Genomic DNA, 20,099 nt, shown 5'->3' with positions numbered 1-20,099 from the left:
TCGGGCCACAGATGCTACGAGGACTGGCTGAGGAATGTGTCATGTGGGGCTCTGGTCTTTGCCCCCAAGCACTCCTCTTATGCCCTTCTGAGGCCTTGCTGGGAACCCTACAGCCCAAAGACCCCCCAGTTCTGCGGCATCCCTACAGGGACCACGCTCTGCTCATAGGGCTGATGGCGCCACCTGGCGGCACAAAGGGTCTGACTCATCCTGCGAGCCGGGAAACAGAGGGGGTGGCTTCAGCGGCCCAATCCAGCGCGATGACGTCATGACAGAGCGCCTTTTCTCCCCGCCCCTTCTCTCGCCCTGGAGCTGCCAGTACTCGACGTGGCGTCACCGCCCTCTACCCTTACTTTGCGTGCGTGTGTGCGTGCGGCGGAGGTGGCGGCGCGGGCCGGTCGGAGCTCGCGGCTGCTGCTTCTAGCTTTCCTGTCGCCGCTGTCGCTGTCCGGCTGTCTCGGACGGCGGAGCGGACCAGGCTCCCTCCCCGGCACCTCGGCCGCCGACGCCGCTCGGCGTGGGGCCCGGCGGGAGGGTGGGCGAGCGCGAGTCCGCGGGCGCCGCGCGGGCAGGCGGGCGGGCGCTCGAGAGGGAGAGAGGCGGGGGCGGCGGGTCAGCGGCGGGCCCGGCCGGCCGGGGAATGTCGATGCCTGACGCGATGCCGCTGCCCGGGGTCGGGGAGGAGCTGAAGCAGGCCAAGGAGATTGAGGACGCCGAGAAGTACTCCTTCATGGCCACCGTCACCAAGGCGCCCAAGAAGGTGCGGGGGCTCGGGGTGGCGGCGGGGCCGGGGCCGGGGCCTCTTGGAAGGGCGCGAGCGGGCGCCGCGCTCCAGCGAGTGCGCGGCTTCGGGGGCGAGGTTGGAGGGTCTCGGGGACCTCTGAGATGGGGGACGGGGTGGCGGGTGAGCCTCCCCGGGCCTATCCCGAGCTGGAGAGGCCGCCCCTGACCTCACTTTCCTTTGTCCTTAGGCCCTAGTCCTCTGGGATCTTTCGGAAACCCGGCAGGGCCGGGCCTTCAGTTTGCCCCTGGCTGTTCCTGGATGAAGGGCCTGGAAGACGGGAATGGGAGGGGGAAACCCACTCATTTGACCCCTGTGCCCGGCCCGTGGGGATGAGGGTGTACAGAACATCTCCGCCCGGGGGAGTGGGTCGGTCTGGTAGAGTTTCTTTGGGAGCAGTGGCAGGTTTCTCTAACAACTGCGTGCTCGTGTGGAGGCAAAGAGACATGCGTGGGACTAGCTCTTAGACGCAGGTGAAAGCCGGGAGGGCAGCGCGAGACTGAAAAGAGGACTAGGATTTCCACCATCTGTGGCCGTCCAGTTCTTCCACACATGTCCGAAATGAACACTTGGAGGTTGGTGACAGCAGACCCTGTCATGGATACAAGTGAATCGTGTAGTCATGTGGGTAGACCACTCACGCGTCCCTTGAGAAGGGAGCTGGGGTGGGTTGGACCGGTGGGCGAGAAGGCACGATGGCTCATTCTTGACTGCAGTTAGGGAGGCAGAATGAGTTTCATCTATTGTGGGTTGAGCCCAAAGGACGTCCTTCTAATTCTCTCGTGGTGGAAGATTAAATGGCAGCCTTTGGAGCGTTCTGTCTAACTCGCTCTGGGATGGTGGAATCGGGATCCCCAGGGCTTTCTGAGCACTTGCTGCCAGCCACATCTTGACTTGCCACATACGGGGCACCCAGATCGCAGGAGAGCGGAGGACCTCTGCAGACCAGCGAGAACTTGGGTGACTGTTTCCCACCCGCCTCTCTGCCTGAAGTGTTCTGTGGGGGCAGCACTTGTATAAGCTGAACAGAGCCGGGTTTGCAGGAATAGTTACAGCCCTTGAGGCTCCTATACCTGAACCGGTTAAGCTGTCATAAGTGGGAGAACTGACTTTTTTTTTTTTTTAAGGAAATGAACACCCCAGAAATCAAAGCAGGATTGAAAAGACAGGCCACTCTTGTGTGCCTTAGCTCCATTTACCTATGAAATTAAGATTTTACCAATAGGATCCTTTAAAAAGTGTTGTGAAAGATCCCTTGATTCTAAGGAGCCTGTTTAACCTTTGTTTTAGTGCTCTGAGTTCAGCTGACTGTGTATTGGAGCAGTAACCCTTTGTAATCTGCACTATGTAGAGACTGTCACAGCCTTCATAAGCAGAATACTTACGGGTAGTACCTATGCTGAGTTAGAAGAAAGACTGGGAAAGCCCTCTCCCTCTCCCTGTTAGCTATCTGTTGTCTTATTTCTTCAGGAATAGTCGCCTTTGTTTGCACTTGCCTTTATCTTACCAAGTTCTTATTCTTGCAAGTGCCACTATTAATAAAGACAAAGTTTGTATTATAGAAGGTAAACTCCATAAAGTCAGGGACTCTTGTGCACCATTGTATGCGTCCTGCATGGCTCTGTACATGCCACATAGTAGCTACTCAAATATTAATTGCCCACCTGGCTACTTAGTAATCCAGATGTCACTATGGCTGCCTACCAGGAATAAATATCCCTTTTCCTCTTTTCTTCCCTGGACGAATATTGCTAATGTGTATTATTGTCAGGCCAAGTGCTAATGATCTTACAGACTCATTCCATTTGCTGACAGAAGCAGCCTGGGCTAGGAATGGGGGAAGACCCTGTGTTAGTTTCCTTTGCTGGTAATTGAATCCCTGTGTTTCTTACTAATTTCTCTCTCTCCGAGCTTTATTATGTAGCATTTACTACAGCACTGTATTAAAGTGGTTTATGATAACTAATTACCCTTTCCCTGGTGATGATAAAGGGCGTTAATTTAGTTAATGAGTTGGTTGAGGACTAGTCAAGGTCACATAGTAGCAAGTTCGAAGTGATCCATTTTTTTAGAACTTCAGTTGAGTTGGATATTGTGACCGAAGGCCCTTTTGTACCTGTGCCATGTGTTGATACTGTGAAAATGCATGAGAAAAATAAGAGGAAAAACGTAGCTTAGTGTGTACCGAATGGTGTGAGAAAAAGGCCTCTTCAAAGGGTGCCTTCCTTTACCTGTGCAGATTCCGATGTGGCTCTGGACCAAGTCATTCTTAGATTATTACAAGCCCTTCGGCCTTTGGGAAATGAGGACGTTTCTGATGCCAGTCAGAGGCGGTAGGTTACTTCAGGGTGACCTTGATGGTCCTCAGATCAGATCCACTGTTAACTGGTGAAGTTTTATTCACTTTTTGGGAGGGGAGAGTAGATGTCCATCAAGTAAAAGCATAGATACTGAGATTTCTTCAGATAATCATGACTTTCCCAGTTTCATATGCCTTGAGTCTGCCACAGTGCTGTGTAGCTAATAGGACTTGTTGGTTTGATTCTGGGCTTGACCTGGGTGTCAACAAGCCAGCTAGCTACCACCTGAAGCAAGTGAGTTTCTGTGCCTCAGTTTCATCATCTGCCAAATAAATGCTTTTTGTTTGCCGCAAATGGAAATAGGAACAGGTTGGGAAGCAAGGTATAGCAAAACTGGTTTTTAAAAAGAAGTCTGTTAGTATATTACACTCCTTTTCAGTGAGCATTTGAGCTGCTTATAACGCAGGACTTACGCAATATAGATAGGAAGTCAAAACTCTAGAAGTAAAAAATATTGTTAACTGAGGGCTGAGACAGTTAATGAGACTGATCATCACATGTAACTAAGCTTCCTAGGGGCCCAAGGATAGAGAGAATTTCAGAGTTATAGTCTTATTAGCAGAGTTAATAATGCACGCCAATTCCATAGGAAGACAACTTTGTGCTGACACTTAAGTTCTAAAGGAAATTTTTGTGGAACCAATTTTAATTTCTATAGTATGATTCACATGGTAAGACTTGTTCACAGTGGTCACTGGTGATTTCAGATGGTATTACCAGGAAATTTGGGTTAGAAAGGAGTCCTTTAGTTGTACATTGTACCACAATTTAGCAGGGTCCTTGCTTAATGTTGGTGCTTATCAGTCAAACCAGCTAGTTTCCCATAATCATTGGGTAAATCCCTCTGTTTCTGCTACTTTGTGTTACAAAGGTAACAGCAGTCCTTGGGCCTTTAGAAATTGACATTGTTTCAAGGTGATTTTTTTATTGATAGAGTAAACCCAAATCTCCAGCTTTTTGATGAAAATTACCAAAATGGGCATGTTTCTCTGGAAGGCTTGTCAGCACGATTGCTCTTCTCTGTACTTCTGCACATTTGGAGGAGCTCCCTGGAGCGATACCTTAGGCATTTGCCCTAGGATTTGTGTAGTCAGACTTTTACCACCAACACAAGAGGGGCAAGGAGAGAAAGAACACAAAAGAAGTTACTCTTACCTGACCAGGCGGTGGTGCAGTGGATAGAGCATTGGACTGGGACACAGAGGACCCAGGTTCGAAACTCTGAGGTCGCCAGCTTGAGTGCAGGCTCACCTGGTTTGAGCAAGGCTCACCAGCTTGAGCCCAAGGTCGCTGGCTTGAGCAAGGGGTCACTTGCACTGCTATAGCCCCCTGGTCAAGGCACATATGAGAAAGCAGCCACTGAACAACTGAGGTGATGCTTCTCATCTCTCTGCCTGTCTGTCCCTACTGTCCCTATCTCTCCCTCTCTCTGTCTCTGTTACAAAGAAAAACAAAGTTACTTTTGCTTGCAGGATATACTTTATTTGAATAAAGCATATATGTCAAGGGGTCAGCTAAACTCAGGAGGCTACCAGGTAGAGCCCCAGCGAGTGCTGCATCGGTGTGAACCCCTTCAGTGAATCCGGGTGCACCTCTTCCCTTCAGGTTATGTTGTGGCTAATTCTTGGTGCAGTTAGTTGTGCAGCATTTACACCAGTACTTAGAGTCACTGAGAAGAGATTTAATAGGGTGACATTTGCTATCTTCCCACATCATTAGTATCTCTTGATTCTCTTAAGAGTGCTACTGTATTCATGGCAGTCTTTGAACAGGAGTCAGACATGTAAGAAGATCCTATCTTTCTTAGATTTCTCCGTATTTGATTCTGTTTAGTTAATTCGACACTAGTTTCCATGTCACGTTGTTCTAAGCCAGGGGTAGTCAACCTTTTTATACCTACCGCCCACTTTTGTATCTCTGTTAGGAGTAAAATTTTCTAACCACTCACCGGTTCCACAGTAATGGTGATTTATAAAGTAGGGAAGTAACTTTACTTTATAAAATTTATATAGCAGGCCCTGGCTGGTTGGCTCAGCGGTAGAGCGTCGGCCTAGCGTGCGGAGGACCCGGGTTCGATTCCCGGCCAGGGCACACAGGAGAGGCGCCCATTTGCTTCTCCACCCCTCCGCCGCGCTTTCCTCTCTGTCTCTTCCCCTCCCGCAGCCGAGGCTCCATTGGAGCAGAGATGGCCCGGGCACTGGGGATGGCTCTGTGGCCTCTGCCTCAGGCGCTAGAGTGGCTCTGGTCGCAATATGGCGACGCCCAGGATGGGCAGGGCATCGCCCCCTGGTGGGCAGAGCGTCGCCCCTGGTGGGCGTGCCGGGTGGATCCCGGTCGGGCGCATGCGGGAGTCTGTCTGACTGTCTCTCCCTGTTTCCAGCTTCAGAAAAATGGAAAAAAAAAAAAAAAATTTATAAAGCAGAGTTACAGCAAGTTGAAGCATATAATAATCATTACTTACCAAGTACTTTATGTCGGATTTTCGCTAAATTTGGCAGAATAAATCTTTATAAAACAACTTACTATAGTTAAATCTATCTTTTTATTTCTACTTTGGTTGCTCCACTACCACCCACCATGAAAGCTGGAACGCCCCCTAGTGGGCAGTAGGGACCAGGTTGACTACCACTGTTCTAAGCTCATTAGACTTTTAGCTTGTGACAGAGCAATCTGTTCATTGTCTAGGTCCTTTGCTGACAAGATTACAAATGTGGACCATTTGTTTTATCAGGAGGTTATGGTTTGGATCGATTATGTTACCCAATGTAATATTCTTGTAAATTGGTTTATCAAGTTTTTAATGTCATTTGGTACATACAACCCAGAGCTTTAGTTAACTGTGACTTCTAATCAGTTTACTTTGCCACCTCATGTAGTTAAGAGCTATAAACAAGCATTTTAATGCTCTCTTAGGGCTGTTATTTAAAGGAATTGGCCAGTAAAGGAAACTCATTTATACCTGCTTGTTTCTCAAGTTTGGGAATCTGAACATTAGAAGGGCCACCCTTATTATTCTGGGTGTAATAATTCAGAACACATCATAGTGAGGTGAGTGAGAAGTATCCCCATATATGGAGAACAACACATTGCACTGACCAGGGAAATCTGAGAATCCAAAATACTACAGGTTTTCCTTCCAACTTTTGTCAACACTGTCAGTGCCTTGCATATCGTAAGCAGTTAAAAAGTCATACATAATTGTGGCCACCTTTTCTCTTCTGATTCTATATTTCCCATTGACTCATTTAGGGAGTCCCAGTGTTGCTTGTCTGTTCCATGACACGTCTTTAACTTTTCCTTTTTGTTCCTAAAACTGAGGAGTAGTACAGTGTAAGTCAAGTAGTTGATTTTTGGAGTCAGGTTTGCCTTCAATCTCTACCATCTAATGGACTTGTGATTTTGGACAAGTGACTTAACCTGTCTGAGTCTCGTTTTCTTCCTCTCTCCCTCTCTCTCTCTCTCTGTCTCTTTCTTTATTTCTGTCTTTTTTATCTGTATGTGACTTTATTTCAGTCTCATTCTTGAGAGATAGTTTTGCGGGGTCTACAATTTTAGGTTGACTTGTTATTTTTCTCCACATTTCAAAGGTACGTTTCCCTCCTGGCCTTAGTTATCATGAAATAAAAATCAGCTGCCTTTATATTTATTTGTATATCTATCCTTTTTTTTTTCTAGCTACTTTTTAAGTTGTTTATGACTTTGTATCACTCTGGTCAAGGACATGGACTTTGAGCCTCCATTTTCTTATCTGTTAAATGAAGAATAGTAATAGCACTACAGGATTATCAGGGTAACAGCATTTAGTAAATACTACTTAGTGTATTTGCTCCTTTATACCTAGGGTGACCATACATCCTGGTTAGCCTGGTACAGTTCTAGTGTATCCTTCTTATCCCAGTATGTTTGTTGTTCAATTAGTGCCGCCTTACACTCTGAAAAGTACCTTGATTTATTTGAGATATTCTTAAAAGAGTTCAAACAAAGATGTTTTTATTGGAACAGCTTTTCAACAGCTGACAAAAGTGTTATTTTGTGTACAACTTACCACCTGTTGCACACTAAAGGAGATGCTGGTTTCTAAGAAGTACACAGACTATGGGAGAACTTACTTAGAGCTTGTGATGAGGTTGGATCCTCTCTACCCGGCCGACCACTCTTCACCCCACCCCCCATTCCACACAAGGCATAGAATGTGAGTGTCTAGCTGAGTCCAGGAGCTTATTTCTTCAATCTGCAGTAGTTTGGGAGTCTTCCCAAACTAGAATCCTGGAATTACATGAAACCAGTAAAGATTCCTCTGAGCTGTGACTATACTTTCATGTAGTCACCTTCAGATGGCCTCTCGGTGTTCTGCAAGGCCCTCCCCCAGGCACTCTCTTTCTGCTCCAAACAGTCTGCTCCTCATTACGGGTAACGTTCCCCTGAACAATCGTGTGGCCTTTGCTCCACAGCTATTACAGAACTCGGATGAACACCCAGGCCTTTGTTGACACTCAGACTGGTTTCATTTTTGTTCTTATCTCTGTTCATTTTTTTCTAGATGATTCTAAATCTCAGAATGTATATATTGAAGGTACACTTAGCAATATACAGTGGGGCATAATCATTTACTGCCCTAACAGGACACAAAGTAAAAAAGCTTGATGTACTACTGGCAGAAAGTAGTACTAGAAGTGCTGAGATAGAGAGTGGAAAGGACTTTGACAGAACCATAAACCTAGGACTCTCCAAGCGCGTTGCTGCTTTCTTTTATTTATTTTTTTAATTAAGTATAGTAGACATACAACATTATATTAGTTTTAGGCGTACCATGTAGGATTGTACATTTGTATACCTTACAAACTGATTACCACGGTAAGTCTAGTAACCATCTGTCGTACAGAGTTACTATGATATTATGGACTATTTTCTTTATGCTATACATGACATCCCCGTAACTTTTTATTTTCTAACTGGGAATTTGTACCTCTCAATGCCCTCTTCACGTTTTTTGCCCATCTCTCCCCCGCCCCCTGACTACCATCAGTGTGTTCTCTATGAGTCTGTTTCTGGTTTTTGTTTTTGTTTTTCAGATTCCATATGTAAGGGAAGTCATACACCATTTGTTTTGCTCCTGCTTTCTTGCCACGAATGCCCTAATGCCTCAGCTAATGTGCCTCTGTATGCAGCCTGCAGGGCTGTATGTCTCCTTTACCAGCCCAAACCAGTTTACTGCTTTCAAAATGGACACTCTGTACTCAGCTGTGTGCTAGAACAAGGCTTAAACAGGAGGGGTGGGGACTGCTCACTTCTGTGCTGTTCATCTTGGACCTGTCGCAGGCGTAGTTCTTTACAATCTGAAGAAATGCCCAGCCAGAGCAAGTCCTGTTGTTGATAGACTCTTCTTCTGAACCTGTGTGTGTGGGCATCAGCGGAATCCCACTGAGCCTGGCACTCAGGGTGCCGAGGCAAGGCGCATGTGCTGGTCTGCACGGTGCACAGCTCTGAGCCGGATGATGAACTGGTGAGTGGCAGAGTGAAGGGGTCACATGCCTGGAGGCGATGAGTGCACCGGGTTTCATTCGTGTGGGACTGAATGAAGCTGTTCATAGCGCTGTGCTGTGAGTACTGTCAGGATTTGGAGAGTTCTGTTTTTAATAAATGGCTCCAACTTTCTAGTACTCGAATTACTTGTATTAAAGTGGAACTTTGGGGCAGAGGTTTCCATGAGCATAATGGGAAGTACTTTATCACTTTCCTGTAGGACTGGCTTGACCTCAAGTCAAAGTTATTGGGCTGTGACCTGTTCTCCTGACTGGTCTTAGAATTCTGAAATCAAAAAAGGGACCTATCAAGGAAGTTACTAGGACAGAGATTCTGCTCTGTCCTCTTTGATCACCTCCACCCCATATCCTTCCTCAAAGGCTTTAAAGAAAACCTATTTGGGCTCTCATGACAGTTAGCTTTATTTTGAAGTTGTAGAAAGGAGCTCTTGCCTTGAATTTTCAAAGTGTGCACCCTGATTCTGTTTCTAATTTCAGAAGAGAGGTCAGTAAGTAGGCAGATCTCGGTGGAAGGGGAAGAACGTACATAGGCTTCTCTTCGGCCAGTCTGAGATGTTCGCTGGACCACAGACTCCATAACAATGACTTAATCTTTGAGTCACAGATCCCTTTAAGAATCATTAAAATCATGGGTCTCTCCTAAAGAAAATTCACGAACACAAAAACTTGTACATACTTTTAGAAGATTTATGTTACTCCCTGAAACTCATCCATGGATCCTGGGTTAAAATCCTCTGATTTAGAAGGGCAGACCTAAGCCATTGTACCCCTTTCCTTCACGGATCCAGAAACTGCTGAGATTAGGTTTCCAGCCTTTAGTTCGTTCTCGGGACAAAGCTGAGGTTGCTGTGATCTTTGTCACCCTTCTCTGGGATGCTCCCCAGCTTCCCAAGAGACTCATTATCAGTGCCTTGAGGGCTCATTTCAGGAACTCGGGCCCACTGAAACCAGCAACTTTGGGGGGTTTGTGCTGAAATGATTTTCAGTACTGACTGATATTTAAATCTTTTTCTTCATTTGATTTCTCTAGACCAAGCATATTGAGGTCAAGGGCTATATACCTCACACATATGTGTACTATGTATGCCTCTCAGTACTTGTTTATTGAGTTAAATATTGTGAGATGATTGTCCCTAGGAGAAAGTGAGTTTGGCTCACTTTACCCTTCAGGTTGGCCTGGGGTATTTTTCTAACTTAGACTTCTCCCACATGGGTGGTAATGGAGAACCATGAACTGCAGATGAGAAAGTATGAGAATTTCTAACATCTTAGTAGATCCCTGTATCTGCCAGAAATCGCTATGGTATGAGACTTGAGAATACGTGACCACCAGCTTCTTAGCTCAGTAGCATGAGAACCACAGGGCAGGAGTCTGGAAGCTTAGGGATATCCTTAGACATACTCCAGAGCTAACTTGAATTTCCCATCAAGTTTTTTGTTTTTGTTTTTTGTTTTTTTACAGAGACAGAGAGAGGGATAGACAGGGACAGACAGACAGGAATGGAGAGATGAGAAGCATCAATCATTAGTTTTTCGTTGCACGTTGCGACACCTTAGTTGTTCATTGATTGCCTTCTCATATGTGCCTTGACCACAGGCCTTCAGCAAACCGAGTAACCCCTTGCTCGAGCCAGTGACCTGGGGTCCAATGATGAGCTTCTGCTCAAACCAGATAAGCCCATGCTCAAGCCGGCGACCTCGGGGTCTCGAACCTGGGTCCTTTCGCATCCCAGTCCAACGCTCTATCCACTGTGCCACCGCCTAGTCAGGCTCCCATCAAGTTTTAAACTCAGCATTAGGGACACTGGCCATAGTTGTAACTGGTAGTCTGATTTTCACATGCTCTTCATTTAAAGAATAGAGGCTTACTCTTAGGGTGTTTGAGTTTGGAGACCAGTGATGAGTTGAACAGTTTCATTTCAGAATGTCTGTTGGGGTCCTGGTAACAACAGCTCAGCCCAACAGCACCTTCTCAGTCTGCACCCTTGGCTGCCCTTCCGGACCAAAGGCTGAGTGGGGTGTTCAAAAGCTGTGTATGTCCTTGTCTTTGAAATACACCTTCTGTAGAGCTGAAGTCTTCTGGGAACTGGGCCCCTGCTTGTCCTAACCAGGCACTAAGACTAGTTGGCACTGAGGATTTTGTGTGTGACGTTTCCCTAAAGTAGGTGACCTCGGCAGGACTCGGGAAAGGGAGACCTGCAGAATTTTGCCGCTTTGGAAATAGAAATAGGTGCTTCCTATATGGCAGATGCGTTCATTTCTGGTAACTAGTTCAGTTTCTGTGGGTGGCCGGTGGTCTCCAGCTTCTCATTCAGGGCTTGAGTTTTTGGTGCCCAGCTTCAGAGCACCAGACTTCTTAGCAAGCAGGACATGAAGATTCCCAATGTTTGGTTTTTATGGAGAGCAGCCCAGCTGGCTTGTTGTGCTGGATTAGATGACTTGTGAATGTTAATTATACTGATCAATACAGTGGCCTTGGTAACAGACTTGTAGCTGCTGTAGAATCTGTTTACTTCACGTTTATAACAGAAAAGAGACCAAGCTGGTTGGGAACATGGTGTTCTGAGTGTAATAAACTGTATTGTGCATCCAAGGAAAATTGTGTGCCGGGGTACTGACCCTGTTGTACCCCTTCCCCAGGATTTCCCAGCGGGAAGCATTACTCTGGGGGTGGTTCTGTTACTTTTTGTCAGTTGAGAGTGAATTGAGGTTGGCAAAGACTTGGCTTTTCATGAGATGGGGTAAAGGCAGTTTCTAAATCATAAAGGTTAGAAAGGGGAGCATCCATTCTGGGAGACACCTGAGTTTTCTACCTAGTTTATAATTAGGAGTGGAGAGTTAATGAGATTAGTTTCAACCCTTGCATTCAGGAGAAGGAGCCCCTTCTATCTGGGGAGTAGAAGGTCCGGAATCCTGCTTCTTCTTTTCGGACTCTGCAGGGAAGGGATTAGCTGAGCGCTGGGCATGTGTGGAGTGAGAGCACCTTGCCAGTTTTTACTGAATTTGGACCAAGTCATTGTGAAAATACAGTTTCTTCCTCAGACAAGCCCTTGGTCATGTTCTCCGGAACCCTCCCTGGTGGATCCGTCTGATGGACGTGACAGGTGGAGGTGTTTGTAAAGGCAGGGTCTCTACTTCCTTTGTCTGACCTGTTTTGTCTCTGAACAAGATGGAGCTAACCCCTTTGTTCCCTGTGCTCCTTGAGTCGCTCAAGAGCCTGGTAAACTGGTGTGCCTCGGTTTCTTTTTCCGATCCTGCTGAGGTCGCCCCAGACCCGTACTTCTCATGGAGTGGGAAGGAGTGGAAGTTACCAGTCATGTAGGGAGCTTTTTCAAAGTATATGCTACCAGAGCCCTAACCCGACCTACTCACTCAGAATAGGGCGGGGTAGAGGTAAGGGGCACGCCGAGGCTGGGGCGGTGTGGCGAGGCTGGGATGGGGCGGCGTTACGGAGCAGCTTGAAAGAGCCCAGCGTGAGAACCATTCTTTCAGAGCATTGAGCAAGGCTGGCCACGCTTGTTAGGAAATTTGGGGTGGTGATGCAGCTGCCACCTATCTTGGGTGACTTCGGCATTGAGGAAAAATCCCGTGTCCTGTGTGAGAGACCCTGAAAACGACCTCTACTTACCCTTCTTTTCCAAGGTGTACAGAGTAAGCTCTGACCAGAAACCCTGCAGCCCTGTCAGCCCAGGGCCGAGCTCTACCTGTGCCCCGGGCCTGTGATGGGCACTTAGAATGCATCGGTGAGCAAGACAGTGATTCATATCCTGTGGTGTTGATGTTCTCGGAGGTTATTATTTGGGTCATGTAAGTCTAGTGTGGCAGTTGTTAATCATTTGGGGTTTGAAGCTCTAGCAGAGCTGTGTTCATCTTCCAGAAGTACATACATATATATAACAGTTTGCGTGTATGGGGAGTTGGCAGCCTGAAGCCCATCTGTGGGCCCAAACTAAAAACCTAGCGTGCTTGCCTAGAATTGAGAGTGTGGGGATTGGGTTAGAGGCAGGCCATGAGTCGGGTGTTTGGGACTGTTATGTCCTAGCTAGACTGGGTGGTAGTTCTTTATCTGCACAGCCAAGGCAGTCTGCAGAGAACTGGCGGGTGTCTCTGGGTACAGTATGTATGAGGAATGGCTAGGCCTCCACTAAACCAATGGCATTTCTTAAGTCTGTGCCTTCTTTAAAATCCTGAGAATGATTGTGACTCTCCTCGTTCCCACTGAGCTTTTTGGACTTCATGGATTAAAACTCAGGTCAGAATATGAGGGTTTCATTAACATGATAATTTATATTATGAATTCCTGGACTAATAGTGATAGTAAAATTATAAAGATCACGAGAGGGCATTTTAGTGAAATTCTGGCTTCAAAACACAGAAAGTTGATTGAAGGGCTGAGGAAATAGCCAAAGAGTGAACTTGGAGGAGGAGGATAGGATAAAAGGAAGGCAGAGCGCAGAAAGACTGCCGACTGAGCAGGTGGGCCAGGGAGCCAGGAGAGCAGCTTCTTTCTTAAGCTGTGTGAGGGGATTTGAGACCCAGACAAAAAAATTCCTTTCTAGTCTGGAAGAGGTCTGTTACTGTTGTTTGATTATCAAATAGAACTCGGGATAAAAGGGAGAGGACTTTCTATATTAATGTCTCTCTTCCTGGAAAAGTTGGTGTTTGACTTGCCTGAATGACCAAACCCTGCCTCGGGGTTAGGAAAATGTGTAGCATTCTAGTACTACAGAAACATGAATGAAGTTCAGTGTGAGGCACTGTGAGAAAGAATTACGTAGAAAAAAGACGGCCAGATTGAGAGACTGGGCGCAGCAGGCCTGCGGAGTCCTGCAGCAGTTCTTCCTCTCCCTCCTGGGATCCCAGGAACCGGTCTTTACTGTAACCGCAGGCCAGGACCTGTTCGGGGCTTTGCAGGGATGTTCTTTTCTCTGCCTGAGGTCGAAGGGGAGCTTTCCGTACCCACACTCAGAGGTTACTGAGGAAGTGCTGTAGTCAAGGCCTTTGGGCTGGACTTCTTTAAGTTCAGAGCCCTTCAGAGAGCAGAGCTCACAGGCCTTCCCAGAGGAGCCAGGAGGCTCTAGATTAGGCGTGGCCAACAGTTTTTACCCCCGGGCCAGATTAGAAAGAAAACTTTTTCATAGGCGGTTGAAATATTAAAATTAAAAAATGTTAAATACAAAAACAATTTAAGTAAACAAAATTTTATTATGTAATTTGTTTATGAATAAATATAAGTGAGTGAAAAAAATTTTAATATACAATATTATTTTAATAAAAATATTTTTTAATAAAAAATAATTACATACCGTATAAATATCCAAACTACCGCAATCAATAGAAACAATATTTAATTAATAGAATGAGCTTGAAGGGGTTATATCGCAAATAAAACAATTATTTCATTTTACAAACAGCCCTGACACATTTTCAGTTATCAACTGCAGCTATTGTCTACAATGCCACTTGATTCAGCACACTTGACCACAAAAATGACAAATTGTTTGACCTTGGGTGCACACTGGCAAATTCCGCCTAAAAGAATGTGGGTTTCACATCACTGCTAAACGTCAAACAGTTCATATCGAGTACAGATGAGTGCAAAAGTTGTAAATCTTTATAATGGAATATTTTAAAAAATAAAATATTGCGAAGCCATTCAGTCAATTATTGGAATTCTTTTCCGCATATCACTATCTTCTTACATATCTTGATTTCCAATAATCAAAGATGCTTCCACTTCTGAGTAGCTGAGATTTTAAAGTAGCGGAGAATATTAAAAATTTAATTGCGGGCCGCATAAACTGATTACACAGGCAGATCTGGCCCGCGGGCCGTATGTTGGCCATGCCTGCTCTAGATGGTTCCAGTGGTAACTGCTCTCCTTCATACAGAAAAACTTTGCCATGAAACCTTCCAGCCTGTTACTGTAGGACATCTCATCATTTGCTCAATGGTGCCTTAAAGCCAAAGCTACCTAACCCAGGTGGACATAATCACAGCCAGTTTTCTTTATTTTCTGTTTTTAAAGAAGCCCTTTAAAATGTCAAAGGAATTTCAGACCTCACTTCCTGGGTGTGTTTAAAGGTTCTATTTGGCTTGTGGAGCTGTAAAGTTAAAACCTGATACTCAGTTTTTAGAATAATTCTATTAAAAGCCATATAACCAGAATTTTTGTCTTCATTTATCAAATGAGTACTTTAGATAAATGTCTACCATGGATATGAAACCAAGAGTCAATCATCACATTTGTTACTTCAACCCAAAATATGTCAATAAAATTAACAACCTTACAAGAAATGTTTTTTAGTTGTAGTAGAGTCAGAAAGGTGGTACCAGAAAGTGAGAAACGAAATGTGTCTTTTGAAAAAAGTTTTACTTGCTGTCCCCAATTTAATATAACTTGTTTTGTGTTGGGAAAATCCGGCTTTGCTAGATCTTTCGGACATGTAAGGTGCACGGTGACTTGGAGTGGGTACTGTTTGGCACACTACAGATGAGAGGGGGACCCTCGTGGACTGTCCTCATTTTAAGGGCATGTAGTCTGATTGTACTGATATTAGTGTGAAAGAAAAGTTCCCCATCACCGTTCTTCATAAGATGAAGTACCTTAGAAAGCACATTTAGGAGTAGATTCTCTGTTGCCTGTTGTAAAAGGTGGTCATTTCTTATGAAAATAGCCAGCAGGTTTCTCAGATGACAAGATACCATACCAAATTGAAAACCTTATATAAATAAATCCAGGTGGTATTGCTAAATTGCTTTTGATGTGAGTAGGAAATTCTGGGCCATTCCTTTCGCCCTAGTAAAATGGTCAGGATTAGACAGCCCGGGTATTCTCCTCTCCCCTCCATCCCCAGAGACAGGAAGCTCATGCCAGAATGAGTCTGGGCTCTGCTATCTCTCCTCACTCCTTCCCAGTCTAAGAAGCATCACCTCTTAATGGTGATTCCTTGGCAACTTTAAAATACTACATTTCTTTGCATTGTTTCACTTCTTCCCTACATCGGCTAGATTTTGGAGCTGAATTCTTTTCCTTCCCCACCCTGACAGATGTTCATCTGGTGTTATAAACCCAGAAGGCTTCAGTGCAGCAGTACGCTGTTGTAGACTGACCCCTTGGAAATAAAGGGAAAAGCTGCTGTTTCCTCCGGCCTATTCCAGCTATTCCAGAAGAACGATAGTAGTGCTTATGGGGTTTGTAGAGGTTTGGGATGGTGTGTAGAGGTAGTGTGTTTATGTTTTGCTTTTTTATTTTTATTTCGTTGTTGGTGAGCCAATCACTTAACCCCCACCCTTGTTGAGTTCTGTCATCTGTGAAGGGATAGCTCCAGCATTCAATGGATTCCAAAAGGTTTTGAAAAATACAAGTCCTCTCTACTACAGTATAAGGACATCATAGGTAAGTCACTAATGTTAGGTAGGCTGCTTAAGCTAGGAAGTCAGAGAAATCTAGGCATGTGGGCCTTGGTTTTCACAATGCTAGTGAGTAGGTATATTTCCAGCTTCTAATCAGCTTTAAGTAAAAGTCCTAATTTACTGGTTTTATGTCAAGCTTTGAAAATACAGATCAGTGATGTTCTAGCAATGTTTTTGTTTTGTTTTGTTTTGATTTTTTTTGACAGAGTCAGAGAGAAGGATAGATAGGGACAGACAGACAGGAAGGGAGAGAGATAAGAATCATCAATTTTTCATTGTGGCACTTTAGTTGTTCATTGATTGCTTTCTCATATGTGTCTTGACCGTGGAGCTACAGCAGACCAAGTAACCCCTTGCTCTAGCCAGCAACCTTGGGTCCAAGCTGGTGAGCTTTGCTCAAACCAGATGAACCCGCTCTCAAGCTGGCGACCTCGGGGTCTTGAACCTGGGTCCTCCGTGTCCCAGTCCAACGCTCTATCCACTGCACCACGCCTGGTCAGGCTCTAGCAATGTTATTTATTGATAAAATTTGCTGACTAACTTTTCCTGTGTAAAATTTGATCTTGACTTTTGGTTTGCCATATAGCTTAAAGCAAGGGATTTTTATCTTTGTGTGTCTGTCCGCTTTACTCATTAGAAAATGGCTGTTCAGAAAGTCCCAAGTCAAGACAACCCAGACTTATATATTCTGGTGTGTGTGTTGGCGGGTGGAGCACTTGTACTGTATTCATTTGGAGCAAAAGGTAGCTCTTCCTTTTAAATAGCCCAGCTTGTTCCTTATAGGTGGCTTTATAGCAAGACTTTTACCTAAAACTAAGCATATACATCTCAAGTTAGAAAGTCCAGAAGGATGGCAAATATTGCCTCTCTAGAATGAAATATACAGCTGTGGTTTTTTTTGACATGACTGACTATCTTTCATAGATCTTTGTCCATGTGTTGTGTCTGTCGTCTCTCCTTCTAGAGGCTCTTTTGTGTTTTGTTTTTAAGAGCTGGGAAACTAAAGCCAACTACAGCTAGCTGATCTTTAAAGTAATTTCACCTTGCCCTTTGGACTTGAAAATATTGTCTCACTACAGAATGGGTCTGAAAGGTCCATTCCACTCACAATACCTGTTACTACATAGTTACTATTTAACATCGTCTTTAAAGTCAGATTATTTTACTTAGTGTTGAGTTTTGATCACTTTTTCCATCCTTGAGCCTCTACTTTATGGTAAGCAGTGGAGGCTACTGGAAACAGATATAGTTTCCATCTCATTAACTTTACTGGGTGTTAGTCTAGGGTTCAGAAAGCTGACCTGCGTGGGCTTGGCGGCCACTTACTGGGAGCTGCTTGTAGTTCTGTATATGCTATTTGGCAAGTACTTGCATGTCATTCACCTCTAGCTAGCTATGGCCTTCCCAAATGCTAAGCTGACTTACAAGCGATATCACTCAAGCAAATATGTGAAGTGGGTTTGAATTTGTAAGATGTAATTGGCTCTCAGCTTAAGCTAGACTTCCAAGTCAAGGGAAAAAGAATTATTCTTACACGTCTGTGCTCTTGTTTCTTGGTAGGGTAAGACATTATACATATGGCATTTACTCAGTCCATGTGGGCACCTTCCAAATGCCAGAGAGATACCATCTTCTTCCTGGAGCTGTCCACTAACTGCTAATGTTCAGAATTAACTTTTTTTTCCTCATAAAAAATTCATTTGAAGAATACAGATTTACCTGTTTGTAAACAATTGACAGTTTTTCATCTTAAAGAACATACCATCATACGTTTCCAGTTTAACTTCTCTATTAGAGAGCAAGACTGTCAATATTTTAAAAGAGATACAGATAGGAAAATTAAAAGTTTAAAAAATGCTCATGTTAAATATGAAATGGAAATATCAATGTGAACGCATGAGTAAACAAAAGGATTGATTCTCTCTCTACCGAAAGAACCTGGAAGCGCTGACACCCCTGATAGCAGTCAGCACACCTTCTACCCAGGTGTCAGTTTCAGAAAACGTCCTGGAGAACTGGCTGGCTCCAGGTCTGAAGCAGAGAAAGACCAAGGTGCTCCTGCTATGTCTCCTATGTCAGGGAGGAGGTGTTCAAATGGGATCAGATCAAACGGGCAGAAGAGTCAGTTGAAGGAGGCTCCCACAGGTCCAAGTTGGGACAGTTGCATTCATGTAATTGAGTGTAACATTGAATGAATAAAACTATGAATGACAAGTAAAAGAGAAAAAGGAAGAAAAGCTTTTTTAGAATGCCAACTAATTTGTTTGGAAAGAATGATAGAAAAAAGTCATGGTTCTATGAGCCTGTTCCCTCCCTGATATAACTGGTTCCAACTAGGATTATGAACAGATGGTAAAATCAGTAGGAAACAGGGTATTCACAGGCTGACAAGTATCAGTCCACAGATTAACCTTTACATGCAAAAAAGAAAGAGTACCTTCCAAACAGTGACAGCCCCAATTTAGCCAACAGTTCAGTTTAGGTGGAGCAGCCTGATGCTGTGTGTGGCACCTGATCTGACACAGAAAGTATACAACATCCTCTGTGAAACAGTCTTGCTGAAGTTTTAACTTCTTCCTAATAAAACCTCAGAACTGAACTTCCAGTGTACAGGAAGGAAACAGTATGAAAAATTCATGATATGGAAGATTCTGTAAGGCAACTGGCCTGGACTCCTCAAGAAGAGGCAGCATCACAGGGACGTGGCAGGGGCGGAAAGGCAGAGGTCTGTTCTAGATTAGCAGAAACTGAAGGAACCTACCAGCCAAGTGCATTTGGTGAACCTTGATTCCATCTGGAGATAGAAGAATTGGGGAGGCTGTTGAGTCTACAACTATGAAGGCCATTCTTGAGATACAGGAGAAGTTTGAATGTAGGCTGGATATTTGATGATAAAAGATTATTGTTTTGTTGTTGTTCCACTTACTTATGCATTCATTGATTGACTCTTGTATGTGCCCTGACCTGGGATGGAAACCTGCAGCCTTGGCGTATCAGGATGATACTCTAACCAACTGAGGAACCCATCCAGGGTAGATTATTGTTAGTATTCTTAAGTATAATGTTATTGTGGTTCTGTAGGAGAATATCTTTGTTCTGATAAGATGCATTCTGAAGAATTTGTTGGTGAATCTTCATGTTTGCCACCGGTTTTTGTTTTGGTTTGTTTTTTTGCAGAACCATTTGAAAGTGTGCATTTGTACATCTGTATAACATAGAGAAAGCAACCTAATATGGAAAATGGAAATCTTAGGGCATATACGTTTCATTATACTATTTTTTTTAAATCTCATATGTTGAAAAGGATCATAATAAATTTAGAAGAATAAACAAAGTGCAACAGTGGTGTGTGTGGGGGGGTGAGGTTGAGGGGACTGTTGGTGAATCATAAAAGTCATGGGTATGTTTCAGGAACCTAGATTTCTTCAGTCGCCTGAACAAATAATTTTTGTAACATGGACTTGATAATTCAATGTCAGGCACAAAGAATGACTGGCATGCTTTCATATAATTGGTGGTGGCTGAGGATAGCAAAGTGTGGACAGGTCGATGCTGAATAGACATCGAAACATAGTGCGGATATGTGTTCTGCTCTGTTGTAAATTGTGGTTTTCAGAAGAGTAGGAAGCCCTTCTCTGCCCCACTGACAGCCATTTTTAACCTCCTCATTTTACCTCTAGTTGGCAGTTGGAAGCCCAGCTCACTGGTTTTTACTAGATCACTTCAGGAGATAACAGAAGCCAGTGAAGAGCGTGTTCTCGTGTGAAGAGAGCGGAGTAGCTAAGGGTAGACCTGCTCTTTGGCAGAGTTTTTCAAGCTTTCTGTTCCTTCCTTACCATTAAGTGACTCAGCAGTGTGGGCCCTGCCTGGTGTTGCCTCTCCCCTTCCTTCTCCCAGCGCTGATGAAACATCAAGTTGAAACCCATTTTGAAAGGAGTGTTTCTTCTGACTGGAATTGGATGCTAGCAGTGAGTGATATATCCTGTTACTGTTGAGACA

At 44.5% G+C, this 20,099-nt stretch overlaps 1 protein-coding gene across 2 annotated transcripts in view; it reads left to right on the top strand.

Moving 5' to 3' along the window:
* The first annotated feature begins 350 nt into the window (after positions 1 to 350).
* AHCYL1 (adenosylhomocysteinase like 1) overlaps positions 351 to 20,099 on the top strand; it is a 40,685-nt gene continuing 20,936 nt past the window's right edge. Inside the window, exon 1 of one of the 2 annotated variants that reach the window (XM_066352170.1) lies at positions 351 to 760. In XM_066352170.1, coding sequence (XP_066208267.1) covers positions 641 to 760 — 120 coding nt within the window. In that variant the 5' untranslated portion in view covers positions 351 to 640. The remainder of the gene's footprint in view (positions 761 to 20,099) is intronic. The other variant, XM_066352168.1, reaches the window with a different exon arrangement.

Source organism: Saccopteryx leptura, chromosome 11 (assembly GCF_036850995.1).
Source record: "Saccopteryx leptura isolate mSacLep1 chromosome 11, mSacLep1_pri_phased_curated, whole genome shotgun sequence".
Lineage (NCBI taxonomy): Eukaryota > Metazoa > Chordata > Mammalia > Chiroptera > Emballonuridae > Saccopteryx > Saccopteryx leptura.
Note: the sequence above shows the minus strand (reverse complement) of the source record. Positions and strands in the feature narration are given on the sequence as shown.